This window comes from Colletotrichum truncatum, assembly GCF_014235925.2.
Source record: "Colletotrichum truncatum strain CMES1059 chromosome Unknown Contig_0004, whole genome shotgun sequence".
Taxonomy (NCBI): domain Eukaryota; kingdom Fungi; phylum Ascomycota; class Sordariomycetes; order Glomerellales; family Glomerellaceae; genus Colletotrichum; species Colletotrichum truncatum.
The window spans coordinates 1730022-1751576 of record NW_027222401.1 but is presented as its reverse complement, the minus strand read 5'-3'; the positions used below and the strand labels follow the sequence as shown (position 1 = coordinate 1751576).

The 21555-nt window shown below is 51.2% G+C and overlaps 7 protein-coding genes across 7 annotated transcripts; 5 read left to right on the top strand and 2 right to left on the bottom strand.

Annotated features, from left to right (window-relative positions):
• Positions 1-175: 175 nt before the first annotated feature.
• Positions 176-691, top strand: CTRU02_207279 (RNase p rpr2 rpp21 snm1 subunit domain-containing protein; the record flags this gene model as incomplete). Its single annotated transcript, XM_036719332.1, has 1 exon — positions 176-691. One exon carries the CDS (start codon positions 176-178, stop codon positions 689-691), a length of 516 nt encoding a protein of 171 aa, XP_036589039.1.
• A 600-nt stretch (positions 692-1291) lies between these two features.
• Positions 1292-3194, bottom strand: CTRU02_207278 (glutamate decarboxylase; the record flags this gene model as incomplete). The annotated part of the gene is made up of 4 exons (XM_036719333.1): positions 1292-2153; positions 2208-2813; positions 2870-3108; positions 3177-3194. 4 exons carry the CDS (start codon positions 3192-3194, stop codon positions 1292-1294), a joined length of 1725 nt encoding a protein of 574 aa, XP_036589040.1.
• Positions 3195-6386: 3192 nt separating this feature from the next.
• On the top strand, positions 6387-9099 carry CTRU02_207277 (Sexual differentiation process protein isp4-like protein 1; the record flags this gene model as incomplete). Its single annotated transcript, XM_036719334.2, has 4 exons — positions 6387-6638; positions 6759-7052; positions 7197-8094; positions 8147-9099. 4 exons carry the CDS (start codon positions 6387-6389, stop codon positions 9097-9099), a joined length of 2397 nt encoding a protein of 798 aa, XP_036589041.2.
• A 1830-nt stretch (positions 9100-10929) lies between these two features.
• On the top strand, positions 10930-11133 carry CTRU02_207276 (uncharacterized protein; the record flags this gene model as incomplete). The annotated part of the gene is made up of 1 exon (XM_070204861.1): positions 10930-11133. One exon carries the CDS (start codon positions 10930-10932, stop codon positions 11131-11133), a length of 204 nt encoding a protein of 67 aa, XP_070061394.1.
• Positions 11134-13995: 2862 nt separating this feature from the next.
• Positions 13996-14701, bottom strand: CTRU02_207275 (uncharacterized protein; the record flags this gene model as incomplete). Its single annotated transcript, XM_070204860.1, has 2 exons — positions 13996-14360; positions 14422-14701. The coding sequence occupies 2 exons, from the start codon at positions 14699-14701 to the stop codon at positions 13996-13998; spliced, it is 645 nt and encodes a 214-aa protein (XP_070061393.1).
• A 1332-nt stretch (positions 14702-16033) lies between these two features.
• CTRU02_207274 (uncharacterized protein) lies at positions 16034-16325 on the top strand (the record flags this gene model as incomplete). The annotated part of the gene is made up of 2 exons (XM_036719336.1): positions 16034-16252; positions 16311-16325. 2 exons carry the CDS (start codon positions 16034-16036, stop codon positions 16323-16325), a joined length of 234 nt encoding a protein of 77 aa, XP_036589043.1.
• Positions 16326-19675: 3350 nt separating this feature from the next.
• CTRU02_207273 (Major facilitator superfamily domain-containing protein 10) lies at positions 19676-21122 on the top strand (the record flags this gene model as incomplete). The annotated part of the gene is made up of 2 exons (XM_036719337.1): positions 19676-19774; positions 19845-21122. The coding sequence occupies 2 exons, from the start codon at positions 19676-19678 to the stop codon at positions 21120-21122; spliced, it is 1377 nt and encodes a 458-aa protein (XP_036589044.1).
• Positions 21123-21555: the final 433 nt, after the last annotated feature.

The following is a 21555-nucleotide window of genomic DNA, read 5'->3' as shown; positions in this document are numbered from 1 at the left end:
TCTAGACTTCTACTAGTACAGTTGGGAGCTTGGGACTTGCACCCCCTGCAGTTATTATTTTTTTTTTTTTTTTTTAATCATTATTGAGACGGTGAATGGAACTGACTCTGCTTGCAACACTCCCTTCAATGCTACTCGCTCTTTGAAACGTCTGACGAACTGCAAGGAGACGGAAATGGCAAAGCCAAAAAGCGAAAGCTTGCCAAACAGACATCTGTATACACGAGTGTCGTATCTGCATCAAGCTGCCTGTTACTTGGCGACAGTACAGTCAGCATGCTCACAATCAAATTCGACATCATCGGAGCCCCACGATGACGTTCAGTCTACCAGTCGGGGAGAGCAATCAACAAATGAGACGGTTGCTCGTCGCTTTGTCTCCGACATCCGAGCAGTCACCCTGAAAGCTCAGATTCGACCCAGCCCGGCAGTCAAGCAGATGATGTGCAAGTACTGCGACACGTTGCTTGTTGAAGGAAAGTCCTGCTCTACGACTGTCGAGAATCCCAGCAAGGGCGGCAAAAAGCCTTGGGCTGATGTTATGGTCACCAAGTGCAAAACTTGCGGCAACGTCAAGCGATTCCCAGTAAATGCTCCTCGGCAGAAGAGACGACCATTCCGACCACGCAAGGACGTTGAAATGACAGAACCAGCAACTGCAGCATCTGATGTGCCTGCGGGGGGCGACTGATGGGGTTAACGATTATGGTTGAAGAGAATGAAAGTTTCACTCTAGCTTCAATTTCTCGAGTACAAAGTCTCAGCGGAGGGCACCAAAATCCCGGGTGCCACGAGGCTTTCAGCAAGTCCTATGCATCGTTCGCCCACGGTGCTTGCTGGAAACATGCCACCCTAAACAATGTTGTTTAGAGCGCGCACAGCCTTAATGGGATGTTGCTTGTCCTGTTTAACATAGCATCACAGGCAGCCGGAAAATCAGCAATGGCTCCGAAGCAAACAGTCTGGTTGGCAACAAATAAACGAGCCACCTCAAAAGCCAGGGCTGGTAGTACAGCTTCGAGGTGACATTTTGCCAGCCTTAATGAACGGCTTCTAGTCTGAAAAGCCCCAGACATTTGCGCCAGTTGGCGTGAAGTAACCTGGCGTCGAGCTTATGCATCATAGCAAAAGAGAAGATAGCCGCTCACCATAATTGACCTTAGGTCGACAGACTATTCAATGATATGATTCAAGTGATTAATAAAATGCTTTTAGGTGTCTCATAATATATATCCAAGGCGAAGTTGTCAATCTCCTTGGGTCTTCCCTTACCGTTCCGTTCCAAGCGAGCTTAGCACACGGCCCGGTGAATACCATCTTCCATGCTTCTCACCTCTTGGCCCAAAACCCTGGCAACACCTCCCTTTTCCTTCCTCTCATTCCGCTCCTTCTCCTCGTCGCCCTTGACTCGCACCTTTCTGCGGGTGTGATGCTTCCTCAAGACCTGCAAATCAATCTGGTCATTCTCCATCAGCGACTCTGTCACGGAGGCGATGTCTCCAAGCAGACGCTCAAGCAGATCAAATGTCATGCTCTCACGGACGACAACGCGGAGGATCTCAATCTTTTCCTCGTTGGGCGGCAGAGGGTAGTTGGGAATAATCCAGCCGCGAGCGCGAAGCATGAGTGATATCGTCTCCTGCTTGATATGTGGGTATTTGTCCTTGAATTCATCCGTCAAACGGAATGATACAACGGGCAAGCCAGCGACATAGTCTGCAGAGGTTTCACCAGACGCGGCGTCTTCGTCGCCCTCTTTATCGGCAGCCTGGTTGGCGGCGGATCCCTCAGTTTCGGTAGCAGCCTTGTCCTGGACCGGCCGGTGAATGTCGGAGACAACGGTGTACCATTCCATTGCCTCAAGGCTCTGGGCCAGCAGGCGAGCATTGGAGAGACAGTTCTCCATGATCACGCGGTAACCGTCAAAGCCAAGGTGGATGAGGTTGTAATACTGAACGATGACTTGGGCGCCAGGGCGCGAAAAGTTGAGAGTGAAGGACTTCTCGGTGCCACCAAGGTAATGCAGCTCAAAGATAAGATCTTCGGGGAGATAGGACTCGTCACGCCAGATTATCCAGCCGAGGCCGGCGTAGACAAGGCCGTACTTGTGACCGGAGGTGTTGATTGACTTAACACGGGGAAGCTCAAAGTTCCTAGGACGACGGTTAGCTTTTGTGGTCGCTGGGAAGCAACACTGTAAAACTTACCACTTTGCACCGTTGCCAACACCGGCATGTGTGAAGGGTGCAATGAAACCTCCAGAGGCAGCATCGACGTGAATGGGAATGTCGTTGCCAGTCTCTTCCTGGTACTTGTCGAGGATCTTGGAGATCTCCTCAACGGGCTCGTAGTGGCCAGTGTAAGTGCTTCCGAGAATGACAAACACGCCAATGGTGTTTTCATCAATGTTTTCCCTCACCAGATCGGGGTCGAGGCGGTAGTGGCTCTTCTTGCTGACTGGCAAAATACGGGCCTCGACATCGAAATAGCGGGCGAACTTCTCGAGAGCAACCTGCGCGTTGGCACCCATGATAATGTTAGGCTTCAGTGCGTCTTTGCCCTGCTCCTTGCGGCGCTGTTGCCATCTACGCTTCATAGCCAGACCTCCGAGGTGGATGGCCTCGGATGAGCCGGTGGTAGCGGAGCCGATTGCCTTCTCACCGGGCTGAACACCCCAGAGGTGAGAAATGATGCTGATGCATCGCTGGTGCATCTCCAGCATGGCGGGGTACTCGTCTGCATCAGAGAGATTCTTGGCGAGGTTCTCCTGCATGAGCTGCTCTGCGTTGGGTTCCATGAAGGTGCCCACAAAGCTTGTTGCTTGTGTTAGTGGAAGTAGCGTATAAGGCAGCGGATGCGCTTGGCTTACCTGGCAAGGTTGAGATTGGGCTTGCCGTCGAGATCCAGCTCATCTCTAATCATTTGGAAGACAGTGTCTCCAGGGGCACCTTCATCGGGAATTTTGTACTTGGGAATGTTCATCTGCGATGTGTAACGGGAGTCGAAGGGCTGGATATGAGCGGAGGTAGCATGGCTCCGTAGGTTGAAATGCCCAGGAGGCGTGATGTGGGTTGCCTGGAGTCGTTGGACGATCTCCTCTGGGTTGACCTGTTCTGCCCGTAAGTGACAATGCCCTTGCCATATCTCATACTGAGAATCTGAGCACTGAGACTTACGTGGGACGCAAGAGGCATCTTAACGGCTGATTGGTAGAATATTAGCTAGAGATGGGTATCACGGATTAAATTTAAAAAACCCTCTCAAGATGGGTAGAGCGAGGGCAATTGATGTCTAGGCCAGGTTTGCCAAGGTCGGGGGATTCCCATTATGATGCTTAAATATTGGACAGCGGCAAATCACAAGAGTAGCTGGAAGCAATTGAGTGAGGTTAACACTGCGATGATGAGAGAGGAATGACGACATTTCACAGGCCGAGCGGAACGCGGTAGTTTCGCCTTGGCCCTAATTGTCAGATGTTGTTTTGTCATGCATTAGAACCAACTTCCAGCCTGAACGAAATAAGTCGCTCACGGGCCGAAGAGCGGATAGATTTCAAATGGTTTCGCTAGATACGTCAAGTGGAAAGAACGCTGCGTCTAGTGTGAGACCTCATCCGGGATCTCTGCCAAGGCCTGTGACAGTTATGATGGCAGTTGGCTGAGCGTGGAGCTTAGTTAGTGCCGACTTTGCCGGTGGGGGTTTCATGCGCTCGCTGACGTTGAGTTGCTGCTAACTTCGCTGGTTGATTATGTATCGGGTTAGAATATGGGATTTAACTTGCTGCAATGACTGTTTCTTTCGTAAGTGATGACATGTCTACAGAAAGAATAAACAATGCTACTCGAATGAGTTACCGATGATGCTCAAACAGTTAGGCCATGTAAAAGGTGATAAGCGGGGGATCCTGTCGCCTCCACTGATGGACGGGTGGGCCCTCTCCCGCCTTGGCGCCGTAGATGCACCAGCACCTCTAAAGGAGAATGTCGCTTTACGACACGTCCCTTTTTGGCTGTCAATCTCTAGAGTTATGGCTGATGTCTTCTTTATATAAGGAAAAGTCCCTGTCAGAAGAAGGGGTGAGCTCTTGGACGAGATAGTTTAGCCTATTGCTTGGACGCGACAAAGGGCACATGGAGCAATGACCATATTCTCGATGGCATTGTGGTAGCGACACCTATAAATGGTTCCATTCACGCGCTACTTCCATAATGGGCTATATAAATAGCTTATAATAAACCAGCACAGGCGTACATACTTTTATATCATCACCTTATCTTATTCACCAGATGCATATGCATGGCCCGGCGGGCAACGACAAATTTAAAGGCCATGGATAAACAGCGGGGATAAGGCCTCCCGTCAGTGTAGCCGGTTTTCACAATATGTTCTTGGTATCAATGAGTAGTCACAGATCACTATGGAGAATGGCGGAACTTGCTGGCCAGCGCTCTGGATGTTGTGAGGGAATGAGAGGCTTCGGGTTGCTTAGAGAAGCATAGTGTCCGTTACCAAAAACGCCAAGCTTAAGTTTGTTGTAGACAATGCTACAACAAGACGTAAACAATGTTCAATCGACTATTAGCGGCGATGTAGATGTGAAACTGTTCCTGATTATGCAGACGGTCTTAAAGTTGACGTGCAACACAAATTTTCACGTAGTTTAAGCCTTGGGGTTGAGGGCTACATCTTCGTTAATATGGCTTTCTTCCGAACCTTTAGATCATTTAAAGACAAAAATCATGAGCATTGAATTTGTAACTACTGAGCAGATTGATCTTTTCAACCTTACTCTTCACAGCATTAGTCTCAGTACCGTACTCCCAGTCGAGATGATCTGGGCCAGCAAGCCTTACCTAAGCAGAACGCTTGGCGGGCCGAATTCATCCGATGGCATTATCAAGGTTGCAGTGGCCTGCGGGGAAAATCCTCTTCGTCGGAAATCACAATGTCGAAAAGGGTGGGGTCAATGATACAGCCATTCAGGTGCTTTCAATCATTCACAAAGTCCCAAAGATAAGCCAGGGCCACCCGGGGAGTTCAGCTCCCTCCCATGGAAAAAAATGACTGACGATTGGTTAGAATGGGACAGTTCAATGAAAGGCCCATGGCGGTGACTCGCCAAGTCTCGCGCAATGGCTCGGCCGATGGACGGGTAGCAATGGCACTAGGTACTGACAGCAGAAGTACGGATAACGATGGCAGCGCGGTTTCTTGTCATCTGGGGTGCTGGAAGCTAGGGGAAGTGTTAACGAGGCCCAGTGCAAGTTTGGATACTTCAGGCGGGGGTCATGCTGTTTACAAGCCATATTGTCAATTCATTCGTCTTTCTCCAGCAACAGCTACAGTGGACGGTCAGTACAGAAACTACCCTCCCGGATCGGTGACAGGGGCAAAGTTGACGGCTTTGTGAGCTGTTCATCCCCATGCCACTTTGACAAAGGGCACCAAAAAGTCCTCTTCTAGGCCGTCAAAATCGCAAGAACTGAGCCACCGAAGTGCCAATCGACAGTGTCAGATGTACTAGCACCACTAGTAAGCGTTCTGGGAACTCTGAGGCGTTCCTGTAGGGGTGGACCAGCTTCATTGAAGAGGTGCCATTGGGCTGAACTCAGTGTCACCACCACATCCCGGCGAACCATTCTTCCTCTATATCTTCGCCTCCTCCACAGCCACTCGGAGGTCACTACCCCAATTTAGGAAGGTCGGCAAACGGCCGCTGGAGCTGCAGGCTGTCGGCGCTGCTTTTTTGTGTCGTGATAGCACGCTAGAGCGCCAAATTCTTTTTGGTTCCCTTGGCCGGCCCCCCTCCTACGCGTCGCCCGAAAGGCGAGCCCACACACACCCATGGCGATATGGGGAGATGGGTAGAGAGTCCTGGGAGAGAAACAATCACCCAACTTTGAATTGATGGTTTGCCCCGAACCACTACAGCCTTCCAAGGGTCTCTCACGCCGTGCGGGCATATCGGTACCCTCATCGTCTGCAGACCCTTCACAAGAACCACCAGACCGACTCCTCCTACCCCAGAAACTACGCGATCGTGCGGTCGCTGTGAGCTGCGGGAAGTGGGATTCTGGCTGGCTTGTTGACTGGCTGACTCTTACTTGGTCCTTGTCACCTTGTCTTCTTAGCCTGTAGACTGCTCGGCCGGCACCACCGTCGCCGCCATCTTTTCGCTTGATTGATTGAAAAAAGCCCTTGGCGCCCGCATCCCCCAGTCCCGTTGTGGCCTTGGGGCCTTCTTTTCGTGCTTTTGCTTATCTTGTCGGCTACTCTTCAGCCCATCCGCAATCGGCGCTCCATTCTCTCACCTCTCTCATTCTACTTGTTCGACAGTAGGGCGAAGGAGAGAGAGGGACGAACGACGCCCTCATTCATCCATCACGATGCCGTCCTTTTTTCGCAAGCGCGGCGAGCCTGAGGAGATCACGCCGTTCCCCGCCCTCGAAGACGATGCCGAGGCCACTGGTATCGAGCCACTGAAGGCTCTGGCTCAGTTCGAGAAGGCGCACAAGCTCGATCCGAATATGCCAATTGATGAGCTCAACGATGTCGACGCAGCACTCGCTTCGGGCAACGCAGAGAAGGGTCTCGAGATCGAGCAGGCCCTTTTGGAGGATAACTCGCCTTACCCAGAGGTACGTGCGAAGAGATTCCTTCGAGCGCATGAGAGCTTGACCGGACTGCATCGAGGCAGATTGGGTCGTAAAGCAGGGGAGTCGTTCAAACTGCTAACATGATGCGACGCCGCAATAAAGGTTCGCGCCGTAGTACGGAATTATGATGTCGACCTGCCCGCCAACACCATTCGCGCCTGGGTTATTGGCATGTTACTCTGCACCATCGGCTCCGGTGTCAACATGCTTTTTTCGCTGCGCAACCCTAGCGTTACAATCACCACTTATGTTGTTCAGCTTATAGCGTACCCAATCGGCCTAGGCTGGGATCTGGTCATGCCTGATAAGGAGCAAAATGTGTTCGGTATCAAGTTCAACCTCAAGCCCGGCCGTTTCAATTACAAGGAGCACGTCATTATTGTTGCCATGTCTAATGTGAGTTTAAAAGCTTGAATGTTTGTGGGGTTTACCAAATACCCCAAGCTTTTGGGATTACGGCGGCCAAGATTTGATATCCCGGCGCCAAGGTGGCCCAGTGGTGGTGTCAGGCAGTTCAGTCAAGACTAACATGATGTGCAGGCGGCATACGGCGGCGGCGTCTTGTATGCGACGGACGTTTTGCTTGCTCAACAACTGTTCTATAAGCAACACTTCGGTTGGGCTTTCCAGTTGCTCTTCGGCATCACCACCCTGTGTACCGGATACGGTCTTGCCGGTCTGGCCCGGCGATTCCTCGTTTGGCCTTCCGCCATGATCTGGCCGTCGAACTTGGTCAACTGCGCTTTGTTCTACACCCTTCACGACCACTCCGGCTCCGACCCCTCCAAAACTAATGGATGGAAAATCGGTCGTTATCGCTGGTTCCTCATCGTCAGCAGCGGTGCCTTCGTGTGGTATTGGTTTCCGGGCTGGATTTTCCAGGGCCTTTCTTACTTTACTTGGATCTGCTGGGTTGCGCCTCAGAACGAGATCGTCAACAAAGTCTTTGGTGGCCTTTCAGGTTACGGTCTCATGCCCATTTCCTTCGACTGGACCGTCATCTCGGGTTTCTTGGCTTCACCATTGATCCCGCCGTTCCATGCCATCGCCAACGTGATTGCGGGCATCCTCATCTTCTTCGTCATGGTCTCCTCGGGCATTCACTTCTCCGGCACTTGGTACTCCAACTACTTCCCTGTCCAGAGCTCCGAATCATTCGACAACACTGGAGCTGTATACAACGTCACTCGAATCCTCGACGCCAACTTCCAATTCAACGAAACAGCCTACAAGGCATACTCCCCGCTTTACCTGCCTACGCAATTCGCCCTGGCTTACGCCCTGTCCTTTGCCGCTGTGACTGCTGTGATTGTCCACGTCGTTCTTTACCACGGAACTGAGATCTGGGGTCAGTTCAAGTTGGCACGTCACCAGGAGGATGACGTCCACATGCGCTTGATGAAGAAGTACCGCGACGCGGAGGATTGGTGGTATCTTGGTAAGCTTTTCCTGTGCCTTCAAACTACCGTCCCTGGCTAACATGCGTCAAGCCCTCTTCGTTGTCATGGTCAGCATGTCGTTTGGTGTCGTTGCTGGTTGGCCAACTGGCTTTCCTGCATGGGCATACGTTGTTTGCATCCTCATCCCCGTTTTCTGGCTTATTCCTATTGGCATTGTGCAAGCCATTACCAACATTCAACTTGGCCTTAACGTTCTCACCGAGTTCATCATTGGATACATGGTTCCTGGCCGTCCCCTTGCCATGATGATGTTCAAGAACTACGGTTACATCTGCATGTCCCAGGCGCTATACTTTGCACAGGATCTGAAGCTCGGACACTACATGAAAGTCCCTCCACGCACCATGTTCGCGTCACAACTTGTTGCCTCGGTTTGGTCCGCCATTGTTCAGATTGCCGTGATGAACTGGGCTTTGGGCGCCATTCCCGACGTCTGCACACCGAATCAGCCAAGCAACTACACCTGCCCTGGTGGTCGTGTCTTCTTCACGGCATCTATCATTTGGGGCGCCATTGGACCCGCCCGTATCTTCTCAGGCGGTGCTCTGTACTCATCCCTCCAGTGGTTCTGGCTTGTTGGTGCTGTCACTCCCGTCATCACCTGGTTCCTCGCCCGCAGGTGGCCCAAGAGCATCTGGCGCTATGTCAATACGCCCCTCCTTTATGGTGGCTCAGGCTGGCTACCCCCCGCTAGTGTCTATATCTACCTCTGCTGGGCCACGGTTGGCACCTTCTTCAACTACTTCATTAAGCGCCGATACACGGGCTGGTGGTTGCAATACAACTACATCACCTCCGCAGCCCTTGACTGTGGTTTGATTGTAGCTACGCTGATCATCTTCTTCACGCTGTACCTGACGTCGGCTAAACCGCCTCAGTGGTGGGGCAACGTCGAGGTCTTCCAGACGATGGACTGGAAGGGCACCGCGATCAAGACACACGTTCCAGCTGGCGAGACCATTGGGCCAAGCGTTTGGCCGTGAAGTAGATAGATGCGCGTCATGGCCAAAGAAAGATATTAATGATGGTTCGATTTGCGGGGATCTAGGAGTTTGGTGGCTTCTTGTATGTATTATGGTCTAAGGCCTATAGGGACGAAGGAGTATTTTGGTTTTCGGCTCGGAAACGAGGGTTGTCTGTACGGCTGATGATACCTCGACGCGAATCTGCTTGCAAATCTAAATCTTAGTATGAATCAACGAAATCTCAACATATTTCTCTCATCGGTGTTTCGGATGGAAGTTGATTAGCTGTGAAGGATTCGTCGAGAACTTGCTAATACGAGTTCTCTTTCTCAACTGAGATGCTCAAATGGCTTGGGCGGATCATGCATATCAATATAGAGAGAGCGAAGGAGCATACCTGCCAAAACGAACTGCGGTCTACAAAGGAAAGAACGCTTACGCCTTTTCTCGTCTTGTTGATGAAATTACTTTCTAAGTATATGCCGACTTACTTCTTTCCAAACATCCTCTTCCCCTTCAACCTTGGCAAGTGATCAGCTGCTCAGAATGTATCTCGGAGTACGAGCGACCTCTCGACTTGTCATGACCTTCATTTTACATCCTCGACATACCAGCATATAGGTATGGCTTTGCTGACACCCAAACAAGTGAAAAATCACTCCTGATTACACTAGGTGGGATGTGTTTCGCTCATCATTGCCCCTTCGCCAAGTGCATTCGCTAGAGCATCGTTCGCAAGATCTAGCATTGAATTAAACAAAAGTTCAGAAGGGCAAAAAGAACACCCTGAGAGGTCTGCACGTCCGTGTAACTGTTTGAATCTCCTTCAGCCTGATATTTACAAGAAAAGACTAACGATATTGTAACATTAGCTACAACTCAGTCTATAGCTCTTGCGTGATTCAAGGACAGCGACTATTTCGAGAGAATATGGCATCTGCGTCACGGAAGACGGACACAAAAACATCTCAAACACCTAGTCACCATGAATCTCCGCCGCCCCGGAACAGCCGAGAAGCTCGAAATGACAGTCGTCGAAGGATGGGAGGCGAATATGCGTCATTGAGACCAGCATCCTCTTCCCACAAGCGCCGCGGCCGCCTCTATAGACGAAATTCACACTCCAGTGGGGGTTTATCGGCCGTCTCCGGACCCCTCAATCCTGCTCAAGCCATTTTTGAGCCGTCATATACTATTCCACACCCACTCACAGATGAACAGCGGCTAGATGAACTTCGCAGGCGTCATGAAGAGCTAGCTAAGGTTCGGTATGCGCAACATCGCCATGTATACCGCAACATGGACCCTAATGCCGGAGACTTCTACGAAAGAGGAAGCAAACCCACATGGATGCTGCAAACTTCGCTGAATCATGGTGTATCCGCTCATAGCAGTACGGAGGGCGGCCGTCCCAGACCAACAGAGAACCGTGCATCGCGCAAGTCAGAGCCAACACCGCCGCGTAGTAGGCCAACTCGGGCGCCTGTACAGAGATCTGTTCGGGAGAGTTCACAGAGAGGGACCAGGCATATAAGCATTCGACGTTTCTTCCACCGACTTTTCGGACGCAAACCAAAAGATGACCAGCAAAGGCCTTCCGATGAGCAGAAAGATGACGATATCAAGACTGAGCCGGCATGCCGACGCAGAACTCGGGAATGGGTCAATAGCCTTGACTTTAGTTCGGACACCGGGCATAGTCCCTAGCAGGGCCCATGTTTAGAAGGCGAACCAAAAGGGTTCAAGCAGAAGGTCAAAGAAAATCATGAGGCCATATCGTACCCTACTCCAGGGTCCCAGTCAAAGTCTAAGCAAAAGATAGACGGTAAGGGTAAACAGTATCAAAACATGGGCATCCGGCAAGCGGCCAAGGAAGATGGGAACAAGAAGGATAAGCACACCGATGATACCAATTTTCATGTTACGCAAGATACAGAACAACCCAGCAATCAAGATGCCAGCGAGGAATCACAGAAGAAGACAATAAAAGAGCCAGCGATGAAAGCTGCTAAAACCTCAAGAATCAAACCGGCCGATCCAGACGGTTTGTAGATTAGAAAAGAGGTCCACATTCGAAATAGTCTCTCCACGGATTTGGGAAAGCCCTATGACTGAGCCGACTGACAACAAACGGAGCAATGCATTGTTGGATGAGAAGGAGCGCGGAAACACTAGAAACATCAACCCAACCAGTGCTTATGTTCCAGAGGATAAGACAAACCAGAAATACAGGCTGGCAGTAACTATCTAATACGAGAGACTACGGAGACAGCCTAGAGACAAGCTCCCGGCTGCTTTGCTTGAAAGCATGACCGACCCAACAGGCTTGAGCCGGCTTTGAATATTAGAGACTCACTTTGAGGCAACGGAAGCAAAAATGTCAAAAAAGAAAGGCAGCCAGGAATGTACCCCGAGACGCGGATGGTGCTGTTTTCTCATTAAGCAGCAGATGCCAAAGGCAAAGCGTGTCCTCGGACAAGGCTGCAGCAGCGCCAGCCGTTGCACTGAGTGCTTCGATTGTATGACACAGACAGTAACATTCTTTTGATTAGTTTTATGGTCGCCTCCTAATACGAATGCTTTGGTATTTCTATGTAGCCACCCACTCAGCGGAAGCTCACGGTGAGTGCTGACGACTCAGAAACTGTGCCCCACTAGTCTGTTCTGACAAGCCACCAAAGTCGCCTTTGCCGGCGCTAATTGGTCATACCTACCGAAGCACGGCCTTGCTAGGTAAGACAATTAGAATCAAGTTGCCCTGGATCGCGATCGTGATAAGATATAAAGATGAAGTATACTATCGTCACTGGAATAGATCGGAGGCCTCGGCCGCTGAAGGCAATCTCGAAACCGAAGGGCAGGATTCCGGCGGCTCCCTGCCATGACGGATCAAGACAGCAAATATCGTGGATTCCTCTGGCCCCTGGGTCCAGAATATCGTAAGGATAGGATACTTTCCCTTTTCGATTATTTGATCTATCATTTCAATTAATCTTTGAGAGCCTCCCTCACCGGCATCTCGGGGCGAGAGCGACTATTACATACCTCTCTGCACTAGGCTGCTGCGTAATGCGGCCCAGCCAAGTCCCGGCCATCTGGTCCGAGAGGTGGGCGTCAGCAATCTCCCCAAGCTTCGGATTATCTGGGTCTTATGGAAGATGCCATTGTCCAGATAGAACCGCAATTCCAAGAAGACAATGGGAAGATTATTGATTCGGGATCTAGACTTGTAGTAATAGCAAAAAGCTCCCTTGCTCAACAAAACCCCTGCGACAGTTTCGTTAACCATGTCTCACCCCGGGGAATGGTCGCACACAGACATAATATCAGTTCCAGAGCAGTGACTAAGAAAAAGCAAAACGGGAGCGAAAAACAACCCCTCCATATCTCTGATGGCAAGGTGCTTTTCTCGGGGGTGGATAGGGACGCACAAACCCCCCTGGAACAACTGAGTCAATCAAGAAGAAAGACAAACAACAAGTCTTGGGAGCAAATTTCGCAATCTTGAGCCCTTTTCGGTGAAAACGCCAACATACACACGGAGCAAAATCTGACTCTAACCTTTGGTATAAAGCAAAGACAAACGGCACACTCGTCTGATGGGAGAAGTGTCTTTTTTCCCCTCTGTCTAGCACACAAGCACTTCGCCTCCCCTGGAAAGGAACCACGCACACTTACTCCTACATCTGTGTCAAGCCGAGGATTCATAACTCATCACCCAGACCATGTCATTTACAAAAGAACACAGCCGAACCACAATATTTTACGCGATTTTAAAGTGCAAACCAACAATCTTTTCTCTACTGCCTCAAAGCTGACGATATCTTTGCCTGGCCGACTTTACTTTGACACTTACATCACTGTCGTTTCCTGACCACGAGCCACGACCGCTCGCGACATAAATCCAACACCGTCTTACACAGCCTGGCGCGCGTGACTTGTAGCGTAATATTGCCATCCCCTGAGAATGGGACGAAGCGGATATGACACGACCGGACTGCCGGTATTCCCTCGGAACCCTCGCCCCGCTAGTGGTAACAAGACCGGACATGGAACGGCGGGTTCCGGGGTAGAAAAGCCGGTGCAGATGCCGGCAGGCGGAAACAGTGGGGCATCCAGCTCCGGCTCGAAAGGCGGTGGACAGGGGGCTCCTGCCGCACCCAAGAAATGAGGATGATGTCGCGTTTTTGGGAGGCCAAATACCGATACTCTCCTTTCGAAAGTACTTCGTCATGCCGAGGTAAAATTGTGCTTTCTATGAAATACGTTGTCAACATTCCAAGATGTCACGACAGGGATCTGAGCGTTAAGTGGTCTACTTGGCGAGACTCTCCAAAGGGATAGCATGGTGAGGTCTTTGCTTCGAATTCAAGATTCTTCGGGGTGCTAACTTTCCATAGCAACTTGGAACCACAAGCAAGGGCTTCAGTAAGACGACACCTGAGCCGCGATTACATGTTTGGGCGGGCCCACTCTTTGCACACCCTCACTCGAATAGCGGCAATGGAAGTGATGACAGAGGCTTCACGAGTTAAATGAATTCGTGAATATAGCCCTGGCGTGCTGACGAAGAGATGAATTGGGAGCAACGGCGGGGAACACGTCTGAAGAGATTAATACTCATGCAGTCGACCGACCGTTTCAAAGAGGGTACCAAACTTCGTGTCGAGGGAAGCAAGAAAGTAGTAGAAGTTTAATAAATCATCATATTCCGACATAACACGAATGTTTCTACGTATACATGACTTTTAAACATAGGACGTATATTGGCCTTAAAAATTTTGACAAAAACGCTTATTCGAACAAATGGGGGTATCGCACTGAGAAAGTAAAGAAGAAGCAAAACATGACAAAGTCGTTCCATCATCTTGCCGAGACACACACACACACACATCACTTCATAGCCTTGTCGTCTCAACTATAGCGAGGCGGAGGCTGAGTCTCGGCGGCATGCGAAGGGGGCGGGGGCATGTAGTATACAGTCTTGCCCGGGGTTCTCGGAGACGGCGACGGAGCGGGGGCGGGCATTGGCGACTGGTACTGAGGCGGGTCGTACTTGCTGCCGGCGCCGCCGTACCAGTAGTCGTGGTTCGTGCTGCTGTTTCCCTCCTTGCCGTGGCCTTCCTCGATTTTGGCGTAGGTGCCGCTCTTGTTCTTCTTGCGCTCGGCGATCTTCTTGTAGATCAGGACGGGGAGCCAGAGACCCGTTGAGACGAGGAGAGCGTGGCCGAAGACGTGACCTAGACGGAACTTTTCTCCTCGCTTTTTACGTTTGAATTCTGAGCGATTACGTGTTAGTTGGACACCCTCCTGCAGAAACGCAAAAACGGGTTTGGGGAGGTTGTGGAAGTGTCTTACCTTGCGCCAGGAAGTAGAAAAGGGAGATGAGAAAGATGATGAACCAGACGATGAGTAAGATGATGAGGACCCGCGCCCATACTGGTAATTTGGAGAAGCCGTCGTTGCCCCCGCCTCCGGCTCCGCCGCCGCCGCCGCCTGCTACGAAGCCGCCCTTGCTCTTTGTTTTTGACTTTGACTTGGACTTGGACTTTGAAGATTTACCGGAGCCTCCTCCCCTGCCTCCACCGCCACCACCTGAGGCTCCTCCGCCTTTGGGCATACGAGCCTCGAGGATGAAGTCCACGAAGTCCATGATCTTCGTTTTTTGTTGTTGGTGTTGGTGTTGGTGTTGGTGTTGAGGTTCAAAGACAAAAGCTATGTTGTGAGGTGATAAGAGTTGATTCAATCAGGGCTAGCGTTGTTACACGGAACCCAGGTGTGGACGAGAGAAAAATGCAAAAAAATAAAAGTTGCGGTAGTTGTTGCAGTAGCTCTCTCTCTCTTCCTCAAGGCTTAAGGGGGAAGGAGGATTGCCAAGGTCTTAAATAACAGCGCGCGCAATCCTCTTCTTCTTACATGCGCTAGTTCAGCAAACACCACGCGATCCAATCCCAACGTGCTTCGGCGAGATTGACTATGCGGTCTGACAGACATGATCAGCCCCGTATCTTGGCGGAGCCCAAGGATCCAAAGCTGGTTGCAGTGCCTCGCCGCACCCTTCTCGACCTCAGGCTGTTTTCTCCCCCCCTCCACCCCCGTTGCGCTACAGGACTTTGTGCTCCAACTGGGCCATTACTGCCCTAGGGGGTTAACTTGGCGCCAGTCACACTAACAAAAATAAGCTCACCATGCTGGCGAGTGAGGAAAGGAAAAAAAAGTCGTCCAGGGGTTGCGGAAGTGGAGGGCTCGTGAATGTGAATGAGGGTGGGCATTGGTAGGACAGGCAGACCTGCTGAATAGGCTTAGAGAGGGGGGAAATTGGACTTTCGGTCTTGGCAGCAAGGCACCAAGTGCTCCCTCATTCGACCGTTTCCGCGGGGATCTTGGTGAACATCCTATCACCATCCAGACGGTTGGTGTGGTGGTGCCAAGTATTTCGGTAGGTAAGATGGCGCTACAGTTGGTCTGGTCCCAGCAAGGGGAAAAAAGTCGAATAATCAATGTCCTGGTGCTGGGGGCTGGGTGGGCTTGGAAAGGCAGTGTTTTGTTAGCGCAGGTAGAGGGATTACCCCTTCTGACAGGCGCTGATGGGGGTGTTCGATCAGCCCTACAAGAGCACAGAGTGAGGGAGCCAGAGGGGCTGTGAGGGAATACATCCCAGTAAAAAAAAAAAAAAAAAACCACTCTCCACTACTTCGGCTCCGCTTCTGATACTGCGTTCCAGGGACAATCTCATCAGCAACATTCAACTATTGAATTTTTTGGGGATTCCACTCTAGGCACCGGCTTTCTAGACAAGATTCGATTCGAGCCTTACGGTCTCTTGAGGAGCGAGGTAGCGAAGGTCGGCCATCCCCGTCCGCTGACCTCCGAAGGAAGAAGAGACGTTGCGACCGGCGGTCCAGAGTTCCTGATTCGGACCCGAGTTTTGCCTCCACTCTGAAGAGAACAAATGATCGCCGACTGTGGGTTAAGGCACAGATGCTCGATGCCGTCACGCTGCTTGTCTTGTCTAAGTTCCAACGCTTCTGCCAAGATTCCTTGCATCCTCCACTCTCATGTTCGGGTCACCTTGTTTGAGGGGCTCAAAACAGCTGCATTCGGGCGAGACCAGTCCCTGCATTATGTCGGTACTGCCAGTTTGAACTTTGCAAATCATAGCCACCCCATCATGCCCTGCAATCAGTGTCTCATTATAACCCGGGGACTTGGAATTGGCTCTTGCTCACTTTGAGTCAACTTAAACTTTACTTCGCTGTCTGCTGCAGGTGGCACATGGAGGTGCTTGGTTCGGGGGGGGGCGGTGCTCCTAAGCGAAGGCGGACAAGGTATATTTGTATCGGAATTGTAATGTGGAGCTTATATTTTCTCCGTTGGGAGGAGCATCGTGATTACTTTCCATGTGGCATTGGTAAACATTTGAATTTCCGAACTACCTCACTATCAGCTGATTTCTCGGCATGCGACGCTTCTTCGACTTTTTAAGCTCGTGGTTCAGTGAATGGGAGGGCTTGAGCACCTACCCTACCTTGCCTCGATGGGCTTCCACTTGCAACCAACGAAGAATATGAACCTGGTAGTCTCCAATGTACTTAAGCCAAAGGTTGTCAGTGTTATCAAACGGTTAACTTGCCGCTGGGCATTTCCTCACTTTACATCATGGCAGCAGCCTTCTCTTAAGGTTATAATTTTGCACATTAACTAGCGTGCATAAATCCAGCATATATCACGTTTCTGGCTGAGAAAACTATACATACAACTTCGCGGAGTTCAAACAACGCAGCACTTCATCATCATCGCTTGATTAATAACTAAATAATAGCCGTTTGTACTAAAAACAGTTGGAAGGCGGTTATTGAAACGACAAACTCCTTAGTGAAATGTCATTGCAACCAACTGGCGGCCACCCCATCTACCAACCCCGGAAGCCGTCAACTTCGCTGATGAGCCGCTGTGTCAACTATCCCAACCTCATTATCAGGCCCGAAATGAGCAAAAAGATGATCAGTGGGAGGCTTGAACTCCCGACCTTGGCATTACTCAACATGCTGGATAACATATTAGTACCACGCTCTAACCAACTGAGCTAACCGACCAGGGTGTTTCTGAGGCTGTGGACCCAGTTGTTCCACGATGCTCGCTGGAGACTTCACAATCCCTTGCGCAAGCACGCCCACATCGTCGCCGAAAAAAGGCCCCGTTCTGCGAGCCATGAAAATGGCTCAAAACAGCTCAGCGAGATTTGGGTGAGACCTGTGTATGTGTACATAGGCCCCCACGCCAGGGCGTCAAGGGCCTTCAAGTAGGTGTCAGGTACCCAACGATGCCAAATATACGGATAGATAGGCTGTCTCTTTGAACATAACAGGCCATTCACCATAATCCATTCCTGGGCCTCTGAGGCTTCAACTCAGGTTTGGTAGGGCTGAGTGGTCACGGCTGGCACCTGCTTAACAACCGCCTTCCGACTGAGAATTCCGCCCAGAACGAAGATTTGAGAATAGCATCATTGATTTAGTTTGTCGAAGCATCTCAACTCCGATATTAGAAGATTCATATCGGATTTACTGCTACTGACACCTCAACTTGACCGTACTGGAGTGGAGGCTCCAATTTTCACGTTCAGTGTTGGTTCTAGCGTCACTGTACCTGATTGCGAATGTAAACTTGGCATCCGTACCAATAGATGAGAAGCTGCGTTGACATCTTACCGTAAGCTGATTCAGGCTGATGTAAATCACAACATTACCTATGTCAAGGATGAAGGAAGGAGGGTCAGGAAACATCAGCCTCCAAAGTCCATTTCCATGATCTTGATGTGTTTTCACTCAAGTCAATTACCTGTAAGACAGTGTTCTTTTTGTCACCTGAGGCCAGGTCATGTTGGTCGTTGGCAGTGTCTCAGTTCTTATCGCTTCAGACATACTCGGCTCAGTCGACCTTACTCATGCGCTTGAGCCAGTCCAAGCTATTTATGGCCCTCTTGAATTGCTATGCCGTCGTTCCTTCAGGAAAATTCCCCACAGCTTAGAGCCATCCAAGGAGTTTCAAAGTCGAATTCCTGCTCAAGATTACACTTAGCGTGCGCCTGAGCGGAAGAGCGCCATAATGACGTTCTGGTTGGACGCAATATATACGCCGAGAGATGGCGTCACTGTCAGAACGCCGCAAATGCAGATGAATACAAGAAAAACGACTCATTCATATATTTTGCCCACAAACCTTGGACTAGAAAGCAGCTGTCGAAAGGAGTAGTAATCTTTGCCCGAAACGTTTGTGCCCTTCACATAGCGCTCTCTCAATGTGCCACATTCACGCGTAGTGCCTGCAAAGCTATTGCGCCATTAGCGCGGATACGGCGTCGTTGGCGCCAGGCAGTAGAATGATTGAAGGGGTGGCGACGTCTGAGTGTCGGTTGGCCTTCTGCGATATTTCTCGAGATTCTGAGTAAGTCACAGTCATTCACCATTATTCTTCAGCATACGTAGGTCTCGAAGCTGGGCTGTGCGAAGAGCTCGCGAAACTAGGTGCAGACTGGTCCCCAAGAAGAGTAGCATTCTACGCAATGATTTTGTCGATTCATTGAATGCCACAAAAACTCGTCCTTCTCCTCCATGGCTTGGCAAAGTAAGTCGGGCAGTCTTTACTTAAACAGCGTTAGAGTTGCGATAGTGTTGTATTGGCGCTGGACAAAGGCGGCTGGGGCCCCGGCCGGATACGGACATTTGTCGCCAGCTCCGGCCATTGGCAGTAATGAACTGCAGATGAGGACAGAGTGACATGGCCGATCTTCTTACCATCCGATGTGGTGAGGCGCAGAATGGTACCTCTTTTGGATCATCTAATCCGAAGAATCCATCATATTACTGCAGCAGATATAAACAGAAACATTCCTCTCTTATGGCTCAACTTTCATGCAACAGGCTGCATCCGAATATTGTAGCAGAGATGCGGCCAATGAAACAGGGCCAAATTGCAGCTGACAACGCCCTCCACACATAAGTTAAGGGCATGCTATAGAGGTATCCGCCCGGGCTCGGCGCAGCCCCGAATGCCCGGGCCCGCATCGTTGAACGCTGGGATGCGGCCTGGTTTCCGTCCGATGTTAGCGTCCCTTCAGTGGCTTCAGTGTGGATACCCAAGTGCCCCTGACCCTGAAACATCGGACTGGGCCGACCATACCCAGTGGAGGGGGCGAACAAGGGGACGCCAGCGGCTCAGAGAGCATGTTTCTGCAATGCGGGTGGGAGCTTGGACGTTCCACGTTCACCCCCCCAATACGTAGGTGTCACCTGTCGTCCCGCCTTGTCACACAATGGAAGGCTGTCCTTTTTTCTTCCTTATGTCTAACGTTTCCATATCCTTCTCTTGATCTTTGCCTTTCTTCACCTACAGCCTCCCTCTCCGTTTCTAATGCGGCCGTCATCTTTCCCTTTGTAATTCGGCCTCTTTCTCGCTTCCTTTTCTTCTCTCGCTCCCTCGGCTTGTACACGACAAAACCTCAATTCGACTTCCCCTTTCCTCCAATTCCTAACGACTTCTTCTCGATCACCTTCCGCCGCACGAATCCGAAATCCAGGGCAGGCCCTCAGTCATGGCAGTAGTAGCAGCATCTTCGCCCTCAGCGGCAGTCGAGCCGAAGACGCGCAAACGCGTTCTGAGAGTTATCGCCATCTCTCTCCTCCTCGACCTGGTAAGCCCTTCCCGCCAACTCCTCTCTTCCATTCAACAACACCAATGTTGACTGTGCGGCCCTGTGTTAGATCTCCTTCACCTTTATCCTCCCTCTTTTCCCGAAGCTCCTCGAATTCTACCGCGATCGTGAAGCCAGTCCTGCTACCGCCAACGCTACGGAGCCCGCGACTCTCCTCCAGAGCGTTCTCTCCGGCCTTAACCGCTACAAAGCCGCCTTCGCCCGGCCCATTGACTCCCGCTACGATATTGTTCTCCTAGGCGGCGCTCTCGGCTCCCTCTTCAGCTTGTTACAGGCCATTGCCTCCCCGCTCATCGGCCACCTCTCCGATCGCCATGGCCGCCGCACCGCCCTGCTGGCATCCATGTGCGGCAACATCTTGTCTGTCCTCCTCTGGGTTGTCGCCATTGACTTCCGCACATTTGTCGCTTCGCGCATTGTCGGTGGCCTGTCCGAGGGTAACGTCCAGCTCGCGACGGCCATGGCGACTGATATTTCCGATGAGCAGACCCGCGGATCGACCATGGCGCTTATCGGCGCATGCTTTTCTATTGCCTTCACCTTCGGCCCTGGTCTGGGTGCGTGGTTGAGCAGCATCAGCACCGTGAAGGAAAACCCGTTTGCTACTGCCGCCGGTTTCAGTTTGTTTCTCATTGTCACCGAGACCGTGTACCTCTACTTTTGCCTGCCCGAGACTCTCCCCTCGTTGACTGGCAAGGGCGTCAAGAAAGCTGAGAAGAAGACTCCCGCCGCGCCTGTGCAGCGAACGAACTCTCACTTCATCCTCAATGCCGTTCACTTCGTTTTCCTGCTCTTCTTCTCCGGCATGGAATCTTCGCTCTCGTTCATGACCTACGAACTCTTCGCTTTCGGCTCCTCCAAGAACGGACGTCTCCTTGGCTACGTGGGACTGGTCGCCTCCCTCCTACAGGGCGGTGTCACTCGTCGCCTGCCTCCCCTTCTGTCGGTTCGCATGGGCACTGTGGCCTGCCTCATCGCCTTCATTCTTCTTGGAAGAATCTCGACAACCTCTGGATTGTACGCGGCAGCGACGTGCCTGGCTATTACGTCCTCGACTGTAGTCACGGGCTTGAACACCCTGAGTAGCTTTGAGGCCGCAGAGGGCGAGCGTGGTGGCAAGCTGGGCATTCTGCGTAGCTGGGGACAGCTCGGCCGCGGTTTGGGACCGATTCTGTTCACCAGTGTCTACTGGTGGGCCGGCCGTGAGGCGGCGTACGGAATGGGCGCTGCCGGTATGGCTGTCGTCACGGCAGTGGTATTTGCGGGTCTCAAGACGCCACCAGGATCATTGAAGAAGAAGGCTGCCGCCGAGAAAAAGACTGCTTAAGGCAGGGAGCTTTGGTGTATCGAAAGAGGGGAGTATTTATAGGCATTATTTGGGTTATGCTGGTTTGGTATTGTACAATCTACATGTATTTATGGAGACGCATTGCTAGGAGTCGGCGGTCCAGGCGATATGTATGATACGCAATAAAAGGAACTGTACATGAAGCAACTGATAGATTCACATTGGCGACATGCTAGACTTGATATTCGAGGCCATCATATGTCACAACTAACATGCCGTCTTCGACATACATTTAAGCCTTCTGATATCGCAAATGGATAGCGGAAGAAGTTCCTTGGGCAAACAGGTTAATGTAACATCTCATTCTCAGCACAAGTGCGCCGAGACACACGACAGCTTGGTACAGTATGGCGGCGGTTCCAACATACTTTACCTGTGGAAATCTAAAGCAGACCTCTTGCTATCTGTGCTC